The sequence below is a fragment of the Trichomonas vaginalis genome, chromosome V (assembly GCF_026262505.1).
Source record: "Trichomonas vaginalis G3 chromosome V, whole genome shotgun sequence".
NCBI lineage: Eukaryota > Parabasalia > Trichomonadida > Trichomonadidae > Trichomonas > Trichomonas vaginalis.
Window position 1 is genome coordinate 23,304,107 of NC_067207.1, and position 23,853 is coordinate 23,327,959.

The 23,853-nt window shown below is 34.6% G+C and overlaps 14 protein-coding genes and 5 pseudogenes across 19 annotated transcripts, besides 2 other annotated features; 12 read left to right on the plus strand and 7 right to left on the minus strand.

Annotated features, from left to right (window-relative positions):
* Nucleotides 1–493: 493 nt before the first annotated feature.
* On the plus strand, nucleotides 494–1,312 carry TVAGG3_0388670 (phage tail repeat-like family; the record flags this gene model as incomplete). The annotated part of the gene is made up of 1 exon (XM_051232311.1): nucleotides 494–1,312. The coding sequence occupies one exon, from the start codon at nucleotides 494–496 to the stop codon at nucleotides 1,310–1,312; it is 819 nt and encodes a 272-aa protein (XP_051102041.1).
* A 140-nt stretch (nucleotides 1,313–1,452) lies between these two features.
* On the plus strand, nucleotides 1,453–1,815 carry TVAGG3_0388680 (uncharacterized protein; the record flags this gene model as incomplete). Its single annotated transcript, XM_001305524.1, has 1 exon — nucleotides 1,453–1,815. One exon carries the CDS (start codon nucleotides 1,453–1,455, stop codon nucleotides 1,813–1,815), a length of 363 nt encoding a protein of 120 aa, XP_001305525.1.
* An 18-nt stretch (nucleotides 1,816–1,833) lies between these two features.
* On the plus strand, nucleotides 1,834–2,076 carry TVAGG3_0388690 (serine threonine-protein phosphatase family; the record flags this gene model as incomplete). Its single annotated transcript, XM_001305525.1, has 1 exon — nucleotides 1,834–2,076. The coding sequence occupies one exon, from the start codon at nucleotides 1,834–1,836 to the stop codon at nucleotides 2,074–2,076; it is 243 nt and encodes an 80-aa protein (XP_001305526.1).
* Nucleotides 2,077–2,078: 2 nt separating this feature from the next.
* On the minus strand, nucleotides 2,079–2,926 carry TVAGG3_0388700 (annotated as a pseudogene). Its single transcript has one exon. A coding segment is annotated over exon 1 (848 nt).
* Nucleotides 2,927–3,379: 453 nt separating this feature from the next.
* Nucleotides 3,380–5,577: a mobile genetic element.
* Nucleotides 4,513–4,713, plus strand: TVAGG3_0388720 (uncharacterized protein; the record flags this gene model as incomplete). The annotated part of the gene is made up of 1 exon (XM_051232312.1): nucleotides 4,513–4,713. One exon carries the CDS (start codon nucleotides 4,513–4,515, stop codon nucleotides 4,711–4,713), a length of 201 nt encoding a protein of 66 aa, XP_051102042.1.
* Nucleotides 5,578–6,078: 501 nt separating the features above from the next.
* Nucleotides 6,079–6,306, plus strand: TVAGG3_0388730 (uncharacterized protein; the record flags this gene model as incomplete). The annotated part of the gene is made up of 1 exon (XM_051232313.1): nucleotides 6,079–6,306. One exon carries the CDS (start codon nucleotides 6,079–6,081, stop codon nucleotides 6,304–6,306), a length of 228 nt encoding a protein of 75 aa, XP_051102043.1.
* Nucleotides 6,307–6,499: 193 nt separating this feature from the next.
* On the plus strand, nucleotides 6,500–7,084 carry TVAGG3_0388740 (phage tail repeat-like family; the record flags this gene model as incomplete). The annotated part of the gene is made up of 1 exon (XM_051232314.1): nucleotides 6,500–7,084. The coding sequence occupies one exon, from the start codon at nucleotides 6,500–6,502 to the stop codon at nucleotides 7,082–7,084; it is 585 nt and encodes a 194-aa protein (XP_051102044.1).
* Nucleotides 7,085–7,114: 30 nt separating this feature from the next.
* Nucleotides 7,115–7,570, plus strand: TVAGG3_0388750 (uncharacterized protein; the record flags this gene model as incomplete). Its single annotated transcript, XM_051232315.1, has 1 exon — nucleotides 7,115–7,570. The coding sequence occupies one exon, from the start codon at nucleotides 7,115–7,117 to the stop codon at nucleotides 7,568–7,570; it is 456 nt and encodes a 151-aa protein (XP_051102045.1).
* Nucleotides 7,571–7,582: 12 nt separating this feature from the next.
* Nucleotides 7,583–23,853: part of a mobile genetic element that runs on past the window's edge.
* On the minus strand, nucleotides 7,747–8,067 carry TVAGG3_0388770 (uncharacterized protein; the record flags this gene model as incomplete). Its single annotated transcript, XM_001305529.1, has 1 exon — nucleotides 7,747–8,067. One exon carries the CDS (start codon nucleotides 8,065–8,067, stop codon nucleotides 7,747–7,749), a length of 321 nt encoding a protein of 106 aa, XP_001305530.1.
* On the minus strand, nucleotides 8,243–8,770 carry TVAGG3_0388780 (protein of unknown function, DUF4107 family; the record flags this gene model as incomplete). Its single annotated transcript, XM_001305530.1, has 1 exon — nucleotides 8,243–8,770. The coding sequence occupies one exon, from the start codon at nucleotides 8,768–8,770 to the stop codon at nucleotides 8,243–8,245; it is 528 nt and encodes a 175-aa protein (XP_001305531.1).
* TVAGG3_0388790 lies at nucleotides 9,199–9,801 on the minus strand (annotated as a pseudogene). Its single transcript has one exon. A coding segment is annotated over exon 1 (603 nt).
* Nucleotides 10,156–11,851, plus strand: TVAGG3_0388800 (annotated as a pseudogene). Its single transcript has one exon. A coding segment is annotated over exon 1 (1,696 nt).
* TVAGG3_0388810 lies at nucleotides 12,078–13,711 on the minus strand (annotated as a pseudogene). Its single transcript has one exon. A coding segment is annotated over exon 1 (1,634 nt).
* Nucleotides 17,343–18,308, plus strand: TVAGG3_0388820 (organellar and viral DNA polymerase type B; the record flags this gene model as incomplete). The annotated part of the gene is made up of 1 exon (XM_051232316.1): nucleotides 17,343–18,308. The coding sequence occupies one exon, from the start codon at nucleotides 17,343–17,345 to the stop codon at nucleotides 18,306–18,308; it is 966 nt and encodes a 321-aa protein (XP_051102046.1).
* Nucleotides 18,948–19,322, minus strand: TVAGG3_0388830 (uncharacterized protein; the record flags this gene model as incomplete). The annotated part of the gene is made up of 1 exon (XM_051232317.1): nucleotides 18,948–19,322. One exon carries the CDS (start codon nucleotides 19,320–19,322, stop codon nucleotides 18,948–18,950), a length of 375 nt encoding a protein of 124 aa, XP_051102047.1.
* Nucleotides 19,445–20,290, plus strand: TVAGG3_0388840 (KilA, N-terminal/APSES-type HTH, DNA-binding family; the record flags this gene model as incomplete). The annotated part of the gene is made up of 1 exon (XM_051232318.1): nucleotides 19,445–20,290. A coding segment is annotated over one exon (846 nt), but the record flags the coding sequence as incomplete, so codon positions are not given.
* On the minus strand, nucleotides 20,425–20,868 carry TVAGG3_0388850 (uncharacterized protein; the record flags this gene model as incomplete). Its single annotated transcript, XM_051232319.1, has 1 exon — nucleotides 20,425–20,868. A coding segment is annotated over one exon (444 nt), but the record flags the coding sequence as incomplete, so codon positions are not given.
* TVAGG3_0388860 lies at nucleotides 20,959–21,748 on the plus strand (annotated as a pseudogene). The gene has a single exon. A coding segment is annotated over exon 1 (790 nt).
* TVAGG3_0388870 (organellar and viral DNA polymerase type B) lies at nucleotides 22,174–23,053 on the plus strand (the record flags this gene model as incomplete). The annotated part of the gene is made up of 1 exon (XM_051232320.1): nucleotides 22,174–23,053. A coding segment is annotated over one exon (880 nt), but the record flags the coding sequence as incomplete, so codon positions are not given.

Sequence of the window (23,853 nt, forward strand, 5' to 3'; positions counted from 1 at the left end):
TTGAATTTGATAATTCTAGATTTTTTTTTAACTATCGGAAAAATGCTTTTTGACATCATGAGGATGTCATTATCATATATAAAATAGGAATGTATACTGATCTTTTGCAGCATTTTTTAAATTATCAAAGATATTTAAAGTAAATTTATGATTTAGAATATGTGTTGTGCAGATTATAACATAAAATATATGCATTATATATAACCTAAATAAAAAAAAAAAAAAAAAAAGGTATTGGGGCTTCCAGGGCTGCGCCCCTCTAGCCCCCTGAAGATGTTTAGTATAACACCAGGTCCCTCGGTCCCTCGGTCCCTCGGTTAAACGAACTTCTCTGAAAAAATGAGACAACATGACATTTTGACAACAGTCCAGGAAGTCTTAACAAGATAGGATGGTTATTTTACAAAACCGACAAGACCTTAACCGAGTAGTTTTCATGTTTTGTCACTTTTCTGTCACTTTTCAGGGAAAAAACATTTTTATTAAATATAAAATGAATTTTACAAAACCACCGTTACCCTTCTTTGGAAATAAGAGTAGATGTAAAGATATTCTATTGAGAGAACTTAAGAAACTACCGAATGGTCTAACATTTGTAGATTTGTTCGGTGGAAGTTTCTATATATCTCATTTGTGCCATACCGTATTTCCTGACTCGAAGATTATATGCAATGACTTCGACAACTATATGAACCGTCTCAAACATATACCAGACACAAACAAAATATTGAGTGAGTTGAAAGAAAAGATACCTATAGGTAAGATGGAACGTATACCATTAGATAAGAAAGATATTGTCAGAGAGGTTTTGAAAAAAGCAGAGTATATTGACTGGGATAGTATATCTTCTAGACTATTGTATAGTGGTTCTATAAGAGTTCATGACATTGAAACACTTATGTCAAACGTTTTATATCTTAACTATACAAAGGTTTTCAAAGAGAACATAGAAAAATATACTGAGGGTATAGAGTTTGTGAGATGTCATTGGACAGAGTTGTATGAAAAATTTAAAGACAAGGAAAATGTTTTCTTTATAGTAGACCCGCCGTTCTATAACACATACGATTTTCAATACCAAGTAGACTGGACTTTGAGAGACTCTTTAGAAACTTTAGACGTTTTACATAACCATCCATGCTTTTACTTTACATCCGATAAAAGTGGTTTGGAAACCGTTATGAGATGGTTAGAGGACATACATGAGTATGATTTTAGATACGATAAGATAGAATATGAGAGAGGTCCTATAAACCGGAAAAAGTGTCATAACAAAGAAATTTTATTGGTAAGTAAATGTGGTTTGAAATAGGACTACTTGTTTTAGGTTTTTTCCATTGTGTCATTTACTTATTTGACGTGGCAGAAAGATATAGAGAATATGAAGATGAACCAATACCAGCAAATGTTCAGCATATGTACTCGTAAGAGATATTTTTATCTAATATTAAAATGGACGCACAGAACTTAGCGAATGCACAGCAACCTGGACAACCAAACCCAGAGAATATTCCAAATGAAGTTAGAATACAAACTGCAATGGCAAACTATGGTCAAGTGCCAACAGATGTACAAATGCAAACTGCCATGTCAAATGACGCTGCGTTAGGCTTACCACCATGGTATGCAAATATGAGATGGAAAGAGTTTTATACAAACCCTGAAGTGGGATATAAACAACTCTATGCAGATGACGCGAACACAGGAGTTGACCCAGAGTATGTTTTCTACCAGAGGAGAAATAGAATGTATGAGCTCCAGTTAAAAAATGCTATGGAACTCAACAGGAAACGTAAGAGACTAGGCGGACATTAGATTTTTACATATAGTAAAATGGGTTTCTTCAGTAGTATTGGAAACTTCTTTCGAAATGTTGGAAGAGGTATATGGAATGGAATAAAAACCGTAGGAAGAGGAATTTGGAACGGAGTCAAAAATATTGGTAAAAGAGTAGGTCAGTTCGTTGGTATTATACCTAAAGACCCTGAACCAGAAGAACAAGCTCCTGTTATACAACAGCCTGAACCTGCACCACAGTCAAGTTGGCAACCAAATCCAACACCTCAACCGTATTAAAATTATATTTTTACCGTTCGATAGTAGTTGTATATGAGACTAAGTTCTAAGTAAAACGCGTGTATAATGGAACTATTCTCTTTCTTCCATCTGTAGTAAACCATACTTGAAAGTCTGAAATACTTCCACTCGGTGGTTCATATAGCTTTGTAGGTTTTTCGTAAAAGTCATTTGCCAAGCATAAAAAAGAGTTTTGTGCACCAGAAAATGAAGCATGAACGATAATAGCATCTGAGTCGAAAACATTTTCATATGTTCCATTAGGGTTTTCGACTTCATAAAAGTTCGGGTGTACTGGATATTCTGCAGGCTGATTTAACATCCTCAAAAATCTATACCATGCCAAGTTGTTATATTTTGTAGAAATATAAACGTCTTCTCCAAGGTCTTCTATTCTATTGATTTTAACAGTTGCATTTTTCCTGTCATATATAATATCGAGATGGTACTCTCCTTCGTCAATGTTGTACTGTTTTGCATATTCGAGATAGATATCGTTTATTTTTTCTTGAAAAGCTTGAAGAGTTGTTTCTAAGTTTACAAGCAAACTAACTTGTAAAAGTTTTCCCTGTTCAAATTTCTCATACGTACGTTTCTCTTTGTTATAGTATCGAATTTCAAAAGCGACCGTAAATGGGAAACCATGTATGGCTTCTGAAATGAACTTCATTCTACGAAAGCCAATAGCTTTTGTGACGGATGGGTCTCTTAACCATCTTAGTGGGTAGTCAAAACGATAGCCTTCATGCTTTACGGTCTCTGTCTCAAACTTTTGACCGACATTCGTAAAAAGTTCATCTAATGGTTTAGTTGTAGCAACTCTTGAATTTTCTTTTTCTATTGAAAGCATATTTTATCTAGAATAAAAATGTCAAATGAAACAGCGTCTATGAGAGAAATACAACACAACCGACAACTCATTTTGCAAGCTCTAAATAAGAACACAACAAACTTTTCAAACTATTCTAAGATATCTGAGTCATTGAAAGAAGGAAACTTAAAACTGACATTAAACCCATTGACAGACGAGTTTCTATTTCAAGACAGTAAGAACCATACTGTTTGTATAAATCCAACAAAAGGAACTTTAAACGAGAAACCTATAGATGAACTTCTTTTGAAAGCAGATGTTGGCAACAAAGCTGACAAAGAGTATGTCATTGAAAAAGTTCAAGAAGAACATGACAGAGCAGATGCAACATATGCAACGAAAGAACATACTCATCCTGAACTAGCAGACAAAACATATGTTGACAATAAAATGTCAAGTGAAGTGACAAGAGCTGACAAAGAATATTCTAAAAAGACTCATACACATACCATTGCAAATATTACAAACTTACAAGAAACCTTAAACAGGAAAAGTGACGTTGGACATACACATTCTATATCTGAAATAACAGACTTAAACGTTAGCCTTGAAAAGAAAGCTGACAAAACATATGTCAACAGTGAGTTAGAGGAGAAGGTAGATAGGGGTTGTATGGCTAGTGCATTAGATAAGAAGGCAGATAAGGAATATGTGGATGAAAAAGATGAAGAAATTAAAAAAATGGTTGAATGGTACCATGAACGGACAACAAAGATTTTAGAAGGTAAAGCCAATACAGGGTGGGTTTCAGGATGTTTAGACCTTAAAGCAGATAAAACTTATGTTAACGATGAGTTAGAGAAGAAAGCAAATAAGACTCATACACATACCATTGCAAATATTGCAAACTTACAAGAAACCTTAAACAGGAAAAGTGACGTTGGACATACACATACATCTTCTGAAATAACAGACTTAAACGTTAGCCTTGAAAAGAAAGCAGATAAAACATATGTCAATGAAATATACCAAAGTTTAGTTGGAACAACAAAAAATATTGAAACTATTGTTGGTGACTTTTCTGTCAATGAAGAAAACAAATATTTTAGATGGGAGTTTGTACATTCCTTAAAAAATGGTATACGGTATAAACTCATTCCGAAAAATAACAATGAAATGTATGTAAGCTATAAAAAGAACGATGGTACACAAGTTAAAGTTCCATTAGACAACAACTGCTACTTAAACTTATATGGAGACGAACAAAAGAAATATTTAAGAGTTTATGAAATGGCAGATATGACATTGCCTGACCCAGCTCCGGCACCATATTATTATGACTATGGTGCTGAAGGCGGAGCACTACACGCAGATGAACAAAAGCAAACATTATATTTAGAATATTATAGATATATAAAGATATAATGCAATAGAAAAAACCGAGAATAGTATACTATTATATAGATGACAAAAATAAATATATAGTCAAGATTTTACCTACCCTGAAAAACATAAGATTATATTATAAAAAATATTCTGACACAAACCAGAAGAAACCTGAAATAGTTGCACTATATTTTAAGTTCAGAAGAGACAATCCTATAATATCTCATATGTTTGATTTCATGAACCCAGTAGGTTCTATTTATACATCTATGGAAGCAAGAGGTCCTCAAGTAATGTTTGGTGTTGGTGCATGGGAACAAATAGTCGACAGGTTTTTGTATTGTGCAAACTCTTCAAAGGAAACAGGTGGTTCGAAGAAAATTAAAGAAGCAAACCTTCCACCGCACACTCATTACAGGAACTACAAACTTTTCTGGTGACCATAGCCACTCATTACGAGACCATCCATTATACAACTCAGAATATTATGCTGGCAATGACGTTTTATCTCCAGATTATAACCATTCGGCAAAAAAGACTTTTCGACCAACTGAACCAGGAGGAAATCATTCACATACTTTCACAACAAATCCAACAGGCTTGGGTGAAGACTACATGCCACCTTACATGACAGTTTACGCATGGTATAGAATTGCTTAGTCGTCATGTTCCACTTCTTTAGCATATTCGTCAGGAGTTGTCTTATATTTGTTAGGAACTGTCTTTGAAAGTATACCACCTTGAACCTTAACAAGTTTGAAACGAGGTCTGACAATAGTAGTTTTATCTTCTGCTTGCAGTCTGTACATTTTGCCATGTTTGCCTAAAACTTCATAATATTCTCTTGTATACTTTCTTCTATTTTTACGAACACGAATGCGAGTACCTGTCGAGTTCCCATTGTTGTCATAGTCAATAGTATTTTCATATGGTCGCGCGTTTAGTATTTCTATTTTTACTTTGTCACCTTTCTTAAGTTTGAAGCCTGGCATTCTTTCTTGTTTGTCTCTTTTGACTAAACTATTAAATAATATAGTCTTCTCTAAGTCAGGGTTGTTTTTCATTTTCTTCGGGGGAGTGGTTTCCCAAACCTTTTTGTTTACGGTTATTGTAAATATTAAAACTTGTCTCATCTTTGCCATGGAGAAGTGTCTATACTTGTCGTCATATGACATTTCATCTACCTCACCACCTTGTGGTTGATTTAAGTCTCTTAAGATTTTTATACAACTGTCAATGACACCAAGAGCAGAATGGTTTTGGTCGACAATGAAATATTGGTTTACATTTTTTGAACGCAGATAGTTTTAATATCGTCTGATTTGAAAGAACTTTCACAGTCAGATGTCAGTTTTGTTGGATGGTATTTGTCAACGAATATTGTCAAAGCAGTTTTCACATCTAAATATTTTTGGACTGTAATGGTATGGCTTCACAGTATCTTGTTTTGAACCGACAAATATTAGCCAGTATGGTGGTCCATCTTCTCTATACCTCGGAATGTTTTCCATGATATCCCATAAACCAAGCATTTTGGTGTTGAACTAAAGATTTTTACCATGAGTGCTTTCTTTGTGCTTTAGAAACATACGGGTCCTTGTTTGGATTCGTCATTTTTATCCTATAAGAAATGGGTTTATTTGGGCGTTAGCAAGGAGTTGCATCTAGATTTTTACCCGCAAGTGGGAACAATAGCCAGAGGTGCATTTGGAATTGGAAGGAAGATTTTGAGTACATTAGGTATACTGAAAGAGAAAGCACAACCTATTATACAAACTGTACAGAAGGTTGGGAGGTAGCACGAGATGCAGCAAATCTTTATTCCAAATCCTGAAACAAGAGGAAAAGTTCAAGGATGGATGGACAATGTAGGAAGACAAGCAGGAAACTACTATAACAAAGCAAATGACTACTATAACCAAGCAGGACACTACATGGACCAAGGTGAAAGATTCTTTAACAGAGGATATAACCATGCACAACAGTGGGTAAACAACAACCAACCTCAACCGCCTCAAACGTGGGGAATGTAAAATTTTTTACTGAGATGAAATGAACAAAACAGCATTGAGACAAATGGGCTCAAGATGGATTTGTCGGCTTCCAGCAGTTACACAACCACGTGTTTGTCAATTCTTCCTATACCTCAGGAAGTTTTAGACCGACTTAAAAAACCTAAACAACCAGTTGAAAACAAAACAAACTAAAATTTTTTACTGAGATGAAATGACCGAAGAAGTTGAAACGGTAGATTTGACACCACAAACAAAAAGTTCAGAACCATTGTCAAAACCTGTCAAAGAACTTACAGATGAAGAGAAAAATTCAATAATAGAAAGTGCTAGGTCTGGAAATACAAACTCTAACTACAAAGTCACTTTTCATAAAAATGGAACGGCAAGTATCTCAAAAAAGAAACAGACTCTCACAAATAAAATATTGAAGTCTGAAGGAGCTTTCGAGACAACAGATGGAAAAGTTTACTTCACTGACCAACAGTTCATTATAGAACATCTCATTGACTTAGAGTCGAAATATTCTAAACTTTACAACAAACACAAAAAGTTGAAAGGAAAACAAAAACAAATGGCATATGATATTTATGAAGATGTTGACGACACAACTGTTCCTGCAGGTGAGGTAAAGTCAGCGGAACCGAAAAGTGACGAAAAACCGATAGAAGAAGAGAAGCCACAAACTGAAGAAAAACCAAAACCAAAGTTTAGTATTGAAACTAAACCAAGCCAACCTTCATTAGCTGGTATGGGTTGGCGTCAAAGACTTTTGGTAGCAGGTGGTTACGTAAAGTAAAGAAAAAACATTTTTTTATTTTTATAAAAAATGCCCCCGTATAGAATGGATAGAAAATCTGCTAGAATAAAAGCAGAGTTAGAAAGATATGGTTGGAAAGTTTCGAAGAAGTTTAAATATAGGAAGGGAAGACCCATAAAAGTCTATGACAAACTATCTGGTCTTCGCTATGAAATGGACTTGGAAACAGCACGCGCAAATTATCCAAACAGACTAGAGAGGTTAGAAGAAGAACGTCTTATGAACATGCCTTTCGATGTTACTGAGCCACAGGTTGAAGGACACGACGGCTTTGCCAGATTCTACTGGAAACATGACGAACAATTGCATCCCTTGAGACGGAAAAAAGGGAAGGGTGAAGACGCACATGCTCCCATGGAAAGAACAAGATATGCATATGAAAAGTATCGTGAAGTTAGAAGTAAAATTACTTCTGGTCGAACCTTTACAGTAAACTTTGAAGAAGGAAAGAACAAAGAAAGTTAGTATACAAGTCTCGTGTACGGAGGCACTGCGTTCCTCCGTACGCAATACTTGTGAATTTGACACTTTACAAAACCGTTAACGTATATTTTACAACACAAACGACAACACTAACTTAACCTTAAATATTTACAAAGCCACCAACCACTTCACCTCACTACTGTAAAAAATAAACGTTCTCACTTACAAAAGTATTGCAACTCCTCCCATTGCTGTGCTTCACATAACAGCTCATAATCTTCTGACTCACTTTCTTCTTCATATAGGTCAAAGTCACTGTCAAAATAAATGTTAGTAAGTTTTGACAAAGCTAATGAAACACGTTTACCGTTTGTATCGTATGCTTGTATAAACTTTCCATTCTTCATTCCTTCATAAACGCTCAAACTAACTTTACCCTTTCTCCCTCGTATCTGATAGAATGTATTTTCACGAGGAACGAAGAACAAATTCTTGAACTCATGACCGTTGTAGTTTGTTATCTCAATAGTTTTCGTCATTTACATCCAAATAAAATAAAAAATAAACTTAAAAATTAATGATATCACCACCCTCACACGTATGAAAACATAGCACAAAAATAAATTTAGGTGAAGTGGTGAAATCTCACCTCTTTTTTCACCTCTTTTTTCACCCTAGCCGCAAAGCGGCTCTGACCCTTTGGGTCTGTTGAATTCATTGCTTTATAACTCTCTTCCTTGGTTTCTTTTTAGTTGCTTTCTTCACGTCTGTCTCCAGCTTAACTGTCTTTCTTCTTCGTCCGTAATGATACCAGTTACTTCCACCAGTCAATGGGTCAAATGGTCTTTCGTAAGGGTTTCCATACATTCCATAGGGACCATACGGAAGAACTACTGGTGGAGAAGAAACATTTTCTTTAGTTCCATCGACTCTATTTAAATGCATTGTTTCACCTTTCATCTGGTCATTAAAGTCTTTTGCGTGTTTTGCAAACTCATCGTCCTTTCCTAAAGCATTTTCTGACTCAGTCGCAACCAAATTGGATGCTTTATTTATGAGCCCTATTTTATTTAATCTTAACTTCTTTGCAACCCAGCCTCCAATCTTTCCTTTATTTGCATCTAATGTCTTCGAAACTCTTCCTCCACTCATTTTATTTACTGCGTCATAAGCCCCAAGTGCTTTTGCTCCAAATGCTAATGCTTTTGTTCCCATTGCGCCTAAAGCTGCCCAAGCTACCATTTACACCATATTAAAATCATCTCTCTTCAATATTATCTCATAAAAGTTCTCGTTACTGGAGAAAGTCAATGAAACATAAACATTCTCACGTGCTTCACCCTCACCGCTTTGCGGTCTATCTAACTTCTTTCTTATCTCATCTATACGCTTCAAAATGTCTGAACAATTGCTAACATCTTCTACAACAGTTATTTCATCATGAACGACCTTTAAGAACAAGCTCATTTAATATGCAATTAAAATCATCTCAATAATGAGTCCATCCTTTCCATCTTTAGGTAGCACAACATCTTTCATTGAAGAAGGTTCGACAAGTCTTATGTTAAACTTACTGACAAAGTTTGTTATACTATAATGCTTCGGCGGCGAATACATGTAGTTTGAAAGACATAATATAGATTCTTCAGCAAATTCACTTATACTGGATTTTATAACAATGTTCTCACGAGACCAAATACACCAATTGACAATCTTGTAAGCAATCCTGCTGAACCTTCTACTGTAAACGTCGATGGTAACATTCCACGAAGGTCATCTATTGACATCGTTGAGTCACTGTATTTAAATATTTTCTTAAAGCAATCGTCATTATCTAACCATGCAATAGCTTTGAAGTTTTCATTCGAATATACATCTGCTTCATTAAATGTAAAACCTGACTTCTTTGCAGAGATGACTTTAAAATCTATTGAGTTTGTTTCAAATTATATGCTATGGTAACTTCTGAAGGTAATGGATGCCCTTCCGCAGTCAGTTGTTCTCTCACTACACGTTTGAAGCTTTGTGTTAAAAACTTTCATGTCATCTCCTGTGTCTAGGTTCACATACACAGCAATAGGAAAACTATCTTGCTTCTTTGTCTCATCATTATACCTCAAAACATTAAAGTTCTTCAATAATATTGTCCTTCCTGCTGGAATACTTCTAACTTGTCTTATTTCAATAGCTTTCTCACCTCCTACATACTCTACCCAGTGTCTTGGATATTCATAAGTATACTGACTTTCTTGAATTTTGGTTGGTTTCATCATAACGTGTTCATAGTATATCTTTATACTCTTGTCAGTTAGACTCGGTGCTATGTTCTGAATTTTCTGACTTGCATTTTAATGGAGATAAAAATAAGCATTTAATACATGACGTAGATGAAGACATGAATGAAACTACAGACAAACTTAACTCTTCTCTTATTCTTCCTTTCAGTAAGGACTATGAGTTCTGTTCAAATGGTGTGTATTTCTATTGTGGAAAGATGGGTTCAGGTAAAGACATTTAACCTCCATTCGTCATATTCTTATAACAGAACGTTTAGGTCAAGATCATATTATGACCAAATCATTATATCAGCAACTTCAGACTCTATGGACTCAACAGCGAAAACATTTATGTCAAAAGTTCAAGCCTCTGTCGTTAAAGTTCCAGACAGTGAACTCATTGAATTTCTTCAACGTTACATTCGACGTAAGAGGAAATATTATGCCATCGTTGAATTTATACAGTCAGGAATGCAAAAGACTTCTGAGGAGATGGAAAGAATTATTGACAAACACCACTTACGTCAATACTCAGGAGTTTACGATATGAAACGACTGACAAACTACATTCTATCAAAACTTTCAAAATACCCCTTCAAAAAGTATCCTTCAAACACTCTGCTCGTTTGTGACGACTTCGCCGGAAAAGGTTTAGTGTCAAAGCCTGACTCACCATTAGCTAACATCATTACTAAAGTCAGACATTACCACTTAACTGTAGCAATACTTATGCAAACATGGAGGTTTTTAGCTTTAAACATAAAACGTCTCATAACTGACTTCGTTATCTTTCAAGGTTTCTCACGCTATGATATTGAACTCATTTGGAAACAGTCAGGTATAACATTACCTTTTGAAGAAATTTGGGAAGCATATAAGTCTCTCATCTCTCCTCGTTCATACCTTGAGATTCATATCATGACTAATACCATTAAAGTCAAAAATATTCCATGGGAACGACCAACATTGTTTTAAAGTTTAACCTTCAATTGACTGATGGTAAACAAATTCCATGCATCTCTGTCGCCATTTCTGTTAATATTTTTGCTGTCATTCATATCATCCACTTCCCCATCCGTTAACTTTTGAGGATATGCGTTAGAATAGCTGTTCTTAAATGAAGGCTTTTCACCTTTGAGAGCATAAACTCTATAACTTTCTGCATACTTTATGTTTGAACCTCCTGAGCCATCATTGACATAAATTTTTATAGGCTTCCACCCTTTGTTCATATTCCTGCTTCTTCCCTTAGCTCTTTTGTTCAGTAGTTCTACATCTTTATACACTGCACCTGTCTCAGTGAATTCAACAATATTTTCATTCGTTAGCTTTACATTCAAACCCTTGTCGAGTATATTGTTCATTTCATACATATAAAAGGTTTTTATTCTATATGAAATGAGAAGCAAATCCATCTTAGCTGGTGCCGTTAATGTTCCAATTGAACCAACATCAAATGTTGACTCACGAACGACAAACAATATTGTCATAAAGAACTATAGTTCAGAGTGTTTGAAAGAAAAAGAACCAGAACTTAAGTCGGGAGGGCTCAAAGAGCCCATCATGGCATGGCGCCGTGAATTTAAACACAGCTTCAAACGCTAACGCTACATCAGATGTTAAGTTAGAGTATCCACCACTGGACCAAATTCTTTCAAGAGAAGCCAACGACAACCCTTACATAAATGTTCAAACAAATCCTTCAGATAACGTAGACCATTACCTTCTTCAGTTATACCAAACAATTTTACTCAAAGACGATAAGAAGCTTTTGATAAATCTTATAAGTAAGAACCAAATAATTCTAACAAAGGAGGACCTTGAAAATGTTATATCACGAATAACAGGAAAGCAATGTGTCATTGACTATCTCGACCCTGAAATCGAATGCTGTGGTCAAACGCCACCATTCATGAAAATAGGTAACATCCGCATCATTGAAACACCAGGAACTACAGGAGTTGAGTTTAAGTATAAATATTCGAACGAATATACAAAACTTTCAACAGAATATAAGCTTTGTTTGAAATATGTTTTAGTAAATTAAAGCAACTTATAGTATCTATCCAAAACTTCTTCAACAGTATCGAACTCATCTTCATAATGCAAACCTAATCTTATTGACTTGGTGCAGTTTTCACTAACACAATATAGCGCTTTGCGCTCGGCGCCTTTGACGCCTTTTTCTGTTCTCTTGACTGACATAACTAACTCATTTGTTTCATCAAACAGCAACAACCAAAGTTCATGACCTAATACATAACATTCATACTTTATATTTTTAGCTCTGAGTTCTCTTGTAAGCTGTTGCATTTAATATTTTCTAAAAAGTCTACTTCAACAGTCATTCGCACTGGTGCCTTCAGTTCTACAGGCTCTCCTTGAAAGTCAACTAGTCTGAATTGCATGTCTTTCAAATTATGAGGACTAATGCGAACCCATTTACCTAAATGAGTTGCTATGACAGGAACGTTTGGAATGAACATTGAATTGACTGCATAACAGAAAGACTTATATTCTACTGAACCTTTACTATTAACTCCTGAAATACCTGTGACATTAGCTATTTTTGACTCAATGTATAAACAATTGCCATAACATACGTATGGAACAGATTTCATCTCAATCGTTTTGTCAATACTTTTCAAAGGAAATGTCATATGGTATGCTCCCAGAAGCAATTGAACTCTATGACTCATTCGTGTTATCTTAAACTCCTTCGCATAACTGAACTTCAAAACTCCTGCAATAAGTTTAACATTCATTAAGTTTTCTTCGTTATCCTTGTTTATTGTAGTATTTATGAGAGCATTTAACACTCCAGCTAATGTTTCCATCTTATATTCTACATTATTGTGAAATCTTATTTCGTGCTTCTTTCCATCTATTTCAAGCTCCATGAAATCTGTTTCATCTGTTATAACGAATGAAGCGATAGTATTGAAGTCAACAACTCTGAAAGCAAGCGCTTCATTCTGAGACCTAAGTTTGTTTGTAGCTTTACTGTCCCGTATTCGTTTGGGTCTGTACTTTGCAAATAGAACAACATTTTATTCTCATTAAAATATGAGTTAGCTGCATATGCGTATGAAGCTGACAGAGCTAAACGTTTATATTTTGGTCAATACTCTCTCACACTTACTGACAAATATATTGTTATCAGTGATGGAAATACCGAGAAATACATAACATGGAAGGACTATGAAAAGTTTGACCCTATTTTAACTCCATGTACAATGCCATTCATTGTAAATGGTGAAGTTGTCATGAAGAACGACACAACAGTATATAAGTCTGTATATGAAGCATTAGAATATATGTTGAATTATAATCCCGAAAGATTTGACCCAAGCACTACACCATGTGCAATGCCTTTTATTAAGGACGGTGAAATCGTAAGAGTTCCGGATTCAACGGTTTATACTGCTGTTCAAAACAGTTTACAAAACATTTTAGCGAATATCTTTAATTCAGAAACTACAGAAATAAAATTACCATATATAACAGATGCTAAAGAAATTAAATCAAAAACGACAACATTATTTACGTCACTTAATGATTTAATGACTTATATCATTAATATTCCTGCACCAACTACAGCATTTGATCCAAACTCGACGGTTTGCAGTGTACCTTTCATAAAGTCGCAAAGCGACCAGGGCGAAGCCCATGACAGTTCATTAATTACTTTAAGGGATTCAACAGTTAATGAATCATTAAAGGCGTCATTAATGAAAATCATTGATTTTAACTCATTCACGAATACATATAATTCATTCATTAATGTTTCATATGCTTCTAAAGAAGGTGAGCCAAAAACTATCGATAAAGCGGTGTATGAAATAAAAGCATCAACGACGAAATTGAATTCGTTAACTTTTGACGGTGATAGTTTCGTTAATGACATAACATCGGGGAAAACAATTTTAACGAAAGAATATTTAAAATCTCATGTTAGTGAGTTCGTTGAAATTGAAAAAGAAGGTGGAATTAAGTTCGATCCACTGAATTTCATTTTCAGCTTAGCGAATGCGGGTGTTAGTTTCGCTGAATGGACAACTATACAGAGTGAAATAAATGCAATATGGACGTTTTTGGGGTCAAAAGCGGGAATGGGTGAGCTTGTAAATGCTGCAAGAACATTAGGTGAAACAGGAAATTTTGTAGATGGTTTTAAAAGACTTGTTTCAAATGTTTTAACAAACACAAAGAAATTATTTAGATATACCATACATAACGGACGGATTTTCGAACAGGTAGCAACAAACCCTCCGGTTATGGCTGCGTTGATGATGGTTAGAGATATAAAACCACGTAACGACGGGAACGAAGAACATGAACAACAGGATACTGGTCGGGTTATTCAAGACATTAAAAACGTGTATCCTGAAGTTATTGATTTATTTAGAGGAGTTAATGATTCAATTTCAAAACATTCTATAACCCTCGATGAAGAGAATAAATTAACAGATTATATATTCGTCATTATTGCAGAATTAATGAAGAGAATAAATGAAAAAGGAATTGGTGATATCATTAATGTCAGCGATGTAATGATGAAAAGAAATTTTGACTCATTATTTACAAAACCGAAAACAGAATATAGTCTTTATGACGTAATTACCGAATTAATGAAAAAGATTAATGATAATAAGAGTTCTGGCGGAAGAGTTGAATTAGAAGTGAATGATGTTAATGAGAAATTAGCCGAAAAAGCAAACAAAAACCACGTTCATTATATAACTTCAGACGAACAGATTATAACGGACTACCATGGATATTTAACACGAAGTGATGAAGCGAAGACAAAAAATGTTAATGAAAGAAGATATAAATACATTCGTGCTAAAGGTTATGACATAAGCTGTACTGTACAGTATGATGTAGCTAAAGCACCAGAAGCATTTGGTTATACCGGTGAAATTTATGCCTCTACTTTCAATGTTAATGGTGTATTAGTTGAACCAAGATTTACTTTGAGAGTTAAGTCAAAAATAACGTTTGAAGATGCTATTAAAAGTAAAGCTGACAAAGATGAACTTGACGCAACGAACAAAGTTTTGAAATCTCATAAACACAACATCTCCGATATAAATGAACTTCAAACTTCTTTAGACAGTAAAGCTGACAAGAACCATACACATAAATCCTTCACTACTGTTAGAGCAGACGACATAATATTGAACTTTGACCTTGGTTCAAGTGCACCTTTAGAGAATCCAAGTACAAGCGTAAAAGATACACTAAACTCCTTAAATAGTAAATGTATGAACATTGAAGGTCATGTCAGAAACTTTGAAACACATGAACTACCAGCAATGTTAGATAAGAAAGCAGATAAGAACCATACACATGATTTCTTCACAACTGTTGGTATAGAAAGTATTGAAGGAACGGTTGAAGGAACTGGTGGGGATGCATTATATTGGAAACCTCCTAACTTTCCACAAGGTTTAACATCGGAGGAAAACATAACGACGATGAAATACATTAGATGTAGAAATGTTTATGTCATGGAGGATGAAAATAATGTTAAATTCACTGCTCAAGATTTATATGATAAGAAAGCTGACAAGAACCATACACATAAATCCTTCACTACTGTTAGAGCAGACGACATAATATTGAACTTTGACCTTGGTTCAAGTGCACCATTAGAAAATCCAAGTACAAGCGTAAAAGATACTCTTAACAATTTAGATAAGAGTTGCAGGAATACCGAAGATCATGCCAGAAACTTTGAAGCATATGAACTACCAGCAATGTTAGATAAGAAAGCTGACAAAACAGAGCTTCAAACATTAAAGACAGAAATACTTCAAACATTATATCCTATAGGTTCTATTTATACGTCAATGAACTCAACAAATCCAGCAACAGTTCTGGGTTTCGGTACGTGGGAACAGATTGTAGATAAATTCTTATACTGTGCTAGATATTCAAAGCAAACAGGAGGTTCGAAGAAAATTACTGAAGCAAACCTTCCACCGCACACTCATACAGGAACGACAAACTTTTCTGGCGACCATAGCCACTCATTAAGAGACCACCCATTATACAACTCAGAGTATGAAGCTGGCAATGACGTTTTATCTCCATCTTATAACAATGCAGCAAAAAAGACTTTTCGACCAACTGAACCAGGAGGAAATCATGTCCATACTTTCACAACAAATCCAACAGGCTCGGGTGCAGATTATATGCCACCATTTATGACTGTATTTGCATGGAATAGAGTTCAATGAACGCGCTTGAGCCTAGAATAAAATCTTTAACTTTACATAAATGAGCTTGAAAGAAGTATTCGAACAACATCCATGGAGGTCATTTAAGAAATTCAATGAAGCTGCAAAGAGTTCGGGATTTACTAACAGAGCTGAAGTGAAAAGGTTCTTTGACAAAAATGTTGTACATCAAACAAAAATAAATCCTTACGACTACTTTTTACCAATTTACTCCAACACTCCTGACGCATACCAATTTGACACTCTCATTCAAAGCAGAAAAGGAACATAAACCATTCCTCATCTTCATAAATGTTAACACTCGCAAAGCTTTTGCGTATATAATGAGAAATAAAGGAACTCATGAAGTGTTAAGAGTTTTACAAAAGTTTGTAGCAGAACATAGCCCAAGTACTTTAACATCAGACCAAGACAGTGCATACCTCAGCAACGAAATCACAGAATTTCTCATTAAGCATAACATAACTCACTACACTACTGAAGACCATAACCATAACATACTCGGTATCATTAACCGCTTCATAAGGACTCTCAGAGATTTAAATCAAGAGCGAGACTTTACCGAAGAAACAATGAAACATTTCATCGAAGTTTACAATTCCTCAACACATTCTACAACAGGACATACACCAAATTCAATGACACAACAACAAGAAGAAAAGTATATACAAAAGAAACGAAGTCAAACACAAAATATCAGAAATTCAACACAATTTACTCTCATTCCTGGAACAAAAGTTCGTGTAGTTCTTGACGACAAACCGTTGACAAAGAAACGTTTAAGGTTAAGTCGAAATTATTATATCGTAGACTCTACGCAAGGTAATGGATATCTTATAAAAGCTGCTGACGACTCCATAGCATTTTACCCTCGTCATAAATTAGTCGAAAGTAGTAATGGCAAACTTGCTGAAACCATTGACGAAGCAAAGCGAGGAGTGGTTATTGAAATACTTGACTACAACATAAACGATGACACTTATAAAGTAAGATATGAAGGAGGCGTTGAAGATGTTATACCATCTAAGAACTTGAGAGAATCTAAACCAACTCATCTGGGACCATTAGAGCGGGAGTACTGGAAAGATAAAAACATGCCAGAAAGAATAAGAAAATTCTTCTAAACTTTTTCGTTGGATGTAAATCAGACAAAAATATATTATAGGTGAAGAGGTGAGATTTCACCTGTTTTCTCACCTGTTTTTTCACCTCTTGAATTTTCGTGAATTTCCTTAAGATAGAAAAAATAAAGTTAGTTTTATTTTTATTTATTTTTTATTTTGTATAAAAGATATGATTTCAACAATCGGCACAACAACAATTCAAGCCGCGAACGGCGGGACTCTGTCCACAACAACTTCACCAAACTCGTTAGTCATGAATCCAACATCTATGTTAGTAGAGATGGAAAGCTTCATTCCTTCTTCATTTACTTTCGAAACAGAAATACAAAAAATTAAGCAGGAACTTTTAACAAGTAATTTAGACTGTAGTGCGAAAGATGAAACAAATGAACAGTATCTTTATGAAATGGAGGACCTCATCGACCATTTACCTAAACTACCTGAAATTCAGCATCAAAAACTAACTATTCCTGAATTCGACGAAATTGAAGTCAAAGCAACTGACTCAGTAGAAATAAAGAAGTTCATACGTAAAGTAAATTATGAATTCCTTGGTTTTCATTGCAACCATAAAGTTATGGACAAAGATTGCGATATGGTATATAAGAATGTTTCTGACATATATAAATCTGAAGAATTTAAGACCTACGACAACTTTGTTTCGTTAGTTGCTGAATGTGTTTGGGAAATAAGAGATAAAGATAGAAGAGGCAAAGTATGGAACGAACAACTAAGACCCGCTATGTTTGAGATGAAGAGAGCAATTGACGCTTTAGTTGTTCTAGCAGGTCAAATTTCAATGTATAATGCAAAAATGAACCCACAATGTTCAAAATGTAAAGCAGCAATAAGGAAATATAACTACTCCGTCAAAGAGATAGAAAGAATGCGAAACGACTATGCAGACTTAAAGAAAGAAGCAGAAAAGCCAGCAGAAGATAAAATGGACATGTTAGCATTTCTGAACAAAAACTATCCAACAGTAGAAGATTTCCTTCTATCTGACGTCAAGAAGAAATATAAAGAGACTTTCGGCATTGTTAAAACTTTTGATATCCTCAGCGAAGAAATAGAAGCTACAAAACTGTTTAGGATTTCAAATATACATCGTACAATTCATGTAAAACGCTTGTGAAAAAAAGAGGTGAAAAATTAGGTGAAAAAAGAGGTGAAATCTCACCTCTTCACCTAAATTATATTTTTGGTCATTTACACTCATTTACGAAGAAGTCATGACAAAGCATTTACGATGAAATCTTGACAAGGCATTTACGAAGAAGTTATGACAAAGCATTTACGAAGAAGTTATGACAAAGCATTTACGAAGAAGTTATGACAAAGCATTTACGAAGAAGTTATGACAAAGTCATGAGGGTGAAAAATTAGGTGAAAAAAGAGGTGAAATCTCACCTCTTCACCTAAATTATATTTTTGGTCAAAGCTTCCACGAGAGAAAAGATTCCTCATTTGCTAAGGATTCCAAAAATGAAAAAATCGTTGATTTCGGCTGAGAAAAAACGGCAAAAACCCTTCTTCCACGGGAACAAAGAAATAAAGAAGAAATAAAGTAAATTTTTTTTTATTCCCGTGGAAGATAGAGCACTTTTATGACACTTTTTATTCACGACAAACAAGACAAATAAAGAAAATAAGAAAATACGGCGCTGTCGCGGTTCGAACCACAGACCCTGACCCCTCCATAACACCACCTTAGACCACTGTGCTACGTAGCCTGTCGACATAAGATTTTATAAATTGCATATTTGACGTAAATTTATTTCCATCTGGCTTCCCACTGCATAAGATATTCATACGTGTTTGTAAGACATTCATTAAACTTCTTTTCTATTGCATCTAATCTTGCGTTATTTTTTTCAATAACTTGTCTGTATTCTTCATCATCTCCAGCAGTGTTTGGGTCTTCACGTTTAAAATATTCATTGTTAACCAATTTTTTATCTACAAATTTTATTAGTGTTTGATTCACTTCGTTATGATAACGGTCATATTCTTTCAATACGTAAGTGAAGACAAAATGCGTCGTACCTTCAATCTTAAAGCTTAAAGAACTTTCAACACAGTTTTGAGGGTCTGTCAGTGCGTCAATGAGATAGTATTCGAAGTCAGTCAATAATCTTTTTAAAGTCATTTCATACAGGATAAAATTTAATGTTGTGAAGAAATAGTGTTTATCTCAAAAAAAATAAAGTTAGTTTTTATTTTATTTATTTTTTTATCCTGTATGTAAAGACAGATATGTCAACATTAGAGAACACAACAACTGCTATCGTTCATGAAGTCATAAATGAAGAATACGAATACATACAGTATAACAAACAATTGAGACTCATTCGTTCTGTCAAAGACGACATGTACCAAATGCAAAGTATTTTGACGGCTTGTTTTGCTCCAGATACTAAGCTTCCTAAAGACTGGTTTAGGAACCAAAGCACCATAGAACTATTAAGTGAAGCACAGCGAGACGTACTTTTTTCTGAAAACAGTGAAGAACAGCGAGTAGGTAAAAAATCCCAGTCGCCAAAACTCTATGAAAACCGTGAAAAATTGCCAAACGGTTTGAGAGGATATTATGTTCATAGACTTTTAGTAAATGCAGTTGCAATGTGGGCTTCACCACGTTATGCTTGGAATATTTACAAACTTCTTGACGAACTTCACAGACAAGAACGTGGAGAGATGGAAAAGAAACTTCAAGCAAAAGATGAAGTCATTGAATCCAAAGACAAAAGCATACAGAAAAGAATACCGCGTTCAGTACCAAAAGGAAAGGAAAAGAACTATAAGTATATGATTTATACTGAAGAGTTGGAGAATGAAGAAGACAGAGATATGGTTATGTTGCATTTAGTCAGAAGAAACAACAAAAGCTTTTACGACCTTGCTAAAATATATAAATCTGACAGAAACTGGTTCTATCGTGAAAACTTACCGATTTCAATGACACCGAATGAGCAAATAAAAGAAATTGTCAAAAATACTCTTCCTCAAACACACTATGACATCAAAGGTTGCACAATACTTACCTTCAAAGAAGACTTACCATTACTGAAGGAAAAAATAACAGAATATTTCGATAACTTCAAAGAGGAAGAATGAAGTCACGACAACATTAACGAAGAAGTCACGACAACATTAACGAAGAGAGAATGAGGTGAAAAAACAGGTGAAATCTCACCTCTTCACCAAAAATATATTTTTGGTTAAATAGCTTCAGGGTCAATTTCTTCAACCATTTCACTTCCTTCGTCAATGTCAATAGAAGCTTCTTCAACCTTTGGTAAGAACTTTTGTATAACATCTTTGTTCGTTATTGTCTTCAGAGATGAAGGATAATATTTCACATTTGTTTCACCCTTCTTATATTCTTTCTGTTCGGAAAGATTTAAAGCAATACTGAAGAAGTCAATGTTGGAGTTCTTTATAACAGTATAATGAGTATCTTTGACATTCACGAAGAAACCCTTTTGTTTCAAAACTACTGCTAACTCTTGTGAAGTATAACGTTTGCGGTCAATGACAATAGCTAATGGTCTGACATACTGACCGAACTTAGATTCTTTCACAAACTTCTTGTTAAAGATAACATTAACGTTTGAAGCACCATTGAACTCATTCTTGATGGCAGTAGCGAGAGCATTGTATGAAAAGAACTTGCAATCTTGCATGTGTTTCATTAAAATAAAAATATTAAATTATTTTGAAAAATAACTTAAAAAAATCTAATCTAATTTTTTTCAAAAATATTTTTTTATTTCCTACTAAAGATGTATCGGAAGTTGTCTAAGTTAGAACACTCGGAAATAAAACAACTTCTTACAGAAGCTAATATAGATGTTGCAAAACATTACGCACAAACAAAAAAGCACTCGCTGACTTCATGACTATAATGGTGCAATAAGTTATGATAGAATTCATGAGTTCATAAAGCCGCAACGCGGCGAGGACGAAGTCCATGCAAGAGCATTTCCTTTAAATGACATTGCTATTGACTTATATCATAGACGTTCAGTACCTCATGAAGTAAGAAGAGAAATGTTTGACATAACAAATGCAACGTTGGTCATACTCGTAAAGCTCTTTCGCATGATGTTCGTCAAGAGATGTTTGACATAACAAATGCAAACGTTGGTGAAACAAGAAGAGCTGTACCTCATGAAGTAAGAAGAGAAATGTTTGACATAACAAATGCAAACGTTGGTGAAACACGAAAGAGAGATGACACACTGAAACAACAGAGAAGAGAGATGTTTAAAAGTGCTATAGAACAAGTTCGCAAAGCTAATAATGTCATTCGTTCCATTGACGACAAACCAAAAGAAGGTGAGAGATGGTTAAAGAAAGATGAAGAGAATAGGAAGAGAATGTGAAGTCAGGCAATAGACTCATTGACTTTAACATCGAAGCTTTAGATGAACCAAACAGAGACTACTTACACAAACATTTCGGTAAGGTTTTCATGAGACTCTTAGAGAAAATTAAAATAAACTCCCAACAGAGATGGATGGTATGTTATAAACTTGGTGGAAAGTATGAATGTTCTACGTTAAACCTCAATAATATTGGAACATTACTACATCAGCTCTTGAAGGAGAACTTTATATCAGAGATAGAAGCAAATGCTGCAGGTATTGTTGAAATGCACTATGACTTCTTCTTGACAAACATAAAGAATCTTACCGAAATAAAGATGTATGATTTAACAGAATATGAAGGCTTAACGATGTCAGATGTAAAGAAAGGCAAACCAAAAAAGAGACCATATAGAGATGAAAGCACACTGACAAATGACCAGAAAGCCATTTTGGAAGCTCTTAAGCAAACAGGAAACCCAGCACTTATAGAAAGCTTTTGGAAAGATAATGGTGAAAAGAAGTTTTATAAGAAGAGAAGCGGTCAGTTCTGGAAGTATCTTTGCACATTACCTATAAATCTTGAACGCTACCAAATCTTCAATGAACTGAACAAAAGAACTGCAACTTATGACAGAGGACAATTGTTTCGTTTATGCTTGCATTCAGGCTGGAGTAAATGAAGAAACTATTGACCACATGAGAGAAGTCATTCGTGTTAGAGACTTTCCTCAAAGTAAAGTACAAGAAATTTCTGACGCAACAGGTATAGCATTTAATGTTACCATTGGTTATTTCAATGACTCAAGACATAATGAAATAAAGAGATATATACCAAAAGAATGCGAAACTGTTAGAACTATTGACTTACTTCTTGTTGAAGACCACTACATGCTAAATGAAAGACTTCCAATGACAACATACTTCATTCGAAACTATAAAGAAATTCTCAAAGCTTGTGGTGGAATGAACATTGAGAAACAGATGAAGATTTATACAAAGAGAGAAGATAAATATGTAGTTCGTTATGATAGAACAACACCGTTATGGGATGTTATGAAAACATTGTGGGAGTGCAAATATTTCGAACCTATTTCTTATGGAGAACTTTTCACATATACTACTGACTTATATAAACAGAACCTTGCACCATTTAAAGATTTGACATATGCTCCAAAGTATTGTGTACAACTGAAGAAGAAAGCAGAGTCAAAAGAAGTAAATAAAGCTAAATGTAAATTCATACCTGAGCACGTTTTCTTTGCTGACTTTGAGTGTAGTACGGATGGCTTTCATAAAGCTTTTAACATCTGTTATGACAGTGAAGATGGTTCAGTGAGTGAAAGCATTTGGGGTCAAAACTGTGCAACAGAATTTTTGGAAAGACTTCCTGACAAGAGTTTAATATATTTCCATAACCTCAGTTATGACATAAACTTCATCTTAAGACACATGACAGAAGTGAAAGGAACTCCCATCATTAAAGGTTCACGAACAATGCAAATAACTGGTTTATATAAAGGACGGGCAATTATTATAAAAGACTCTTACAGTGTTATAAATAAGAAGCTTAAACTATTTCCTGCTATGTTTAACTTACAAACAGGACCGAAAGAAGTATTTCCATATAACTACTACAGCAGTGTTTTGTTAGCAAATGACAACAGAACTGGTGTCATTTCTGAAGCATGTAAGTTTATCCATGATGCAGATACATTTATGAAGAACATAGATTCCATCAAAGGTTGCAGAATAGATGAAAACCACTTCGACTTAGAAAAATATAGCACGTTTTACTGCAAACAAGATGTAAGAATTTTAAGAGAAGGTTTTGTAAAGTTCCGCAATGACTTATTGAAAGAGTTTGATTTAAACGTTTATGACTACGTTAGTATTTGTTCTATTGCTAACAAATTGTTTGAGAACAGAGTATACTTCCCGAATGGAAATCTTTATGACCTCTCAAATAAACCAAGAGAATTTATTTCGAGATGCATTCAAGGTGGAAGATGTATGTTGTCAGATAACATGAAACAAAAGAGCAAAAAGAAACTCATTGCTGACTTCGACACTGTTTCATTATATCCTTCAGCTATAGCAAGACTTTATACTTTAGAAGGTATTCCAAAAGTATTGAAGGAAGAAATGTTAAACACAGAGTATCTCATGAGACATTTATTCGATGACGACCAAAAGGAACCCATTGGTGAAAAGTTTATGTCTGGCTTCTTTGTTCTCATTAAGATAACAGAGATTGGTATACCCAGACACTTTCATTTAATAGTTTGCGACCCTGAACTAAATCCAGAA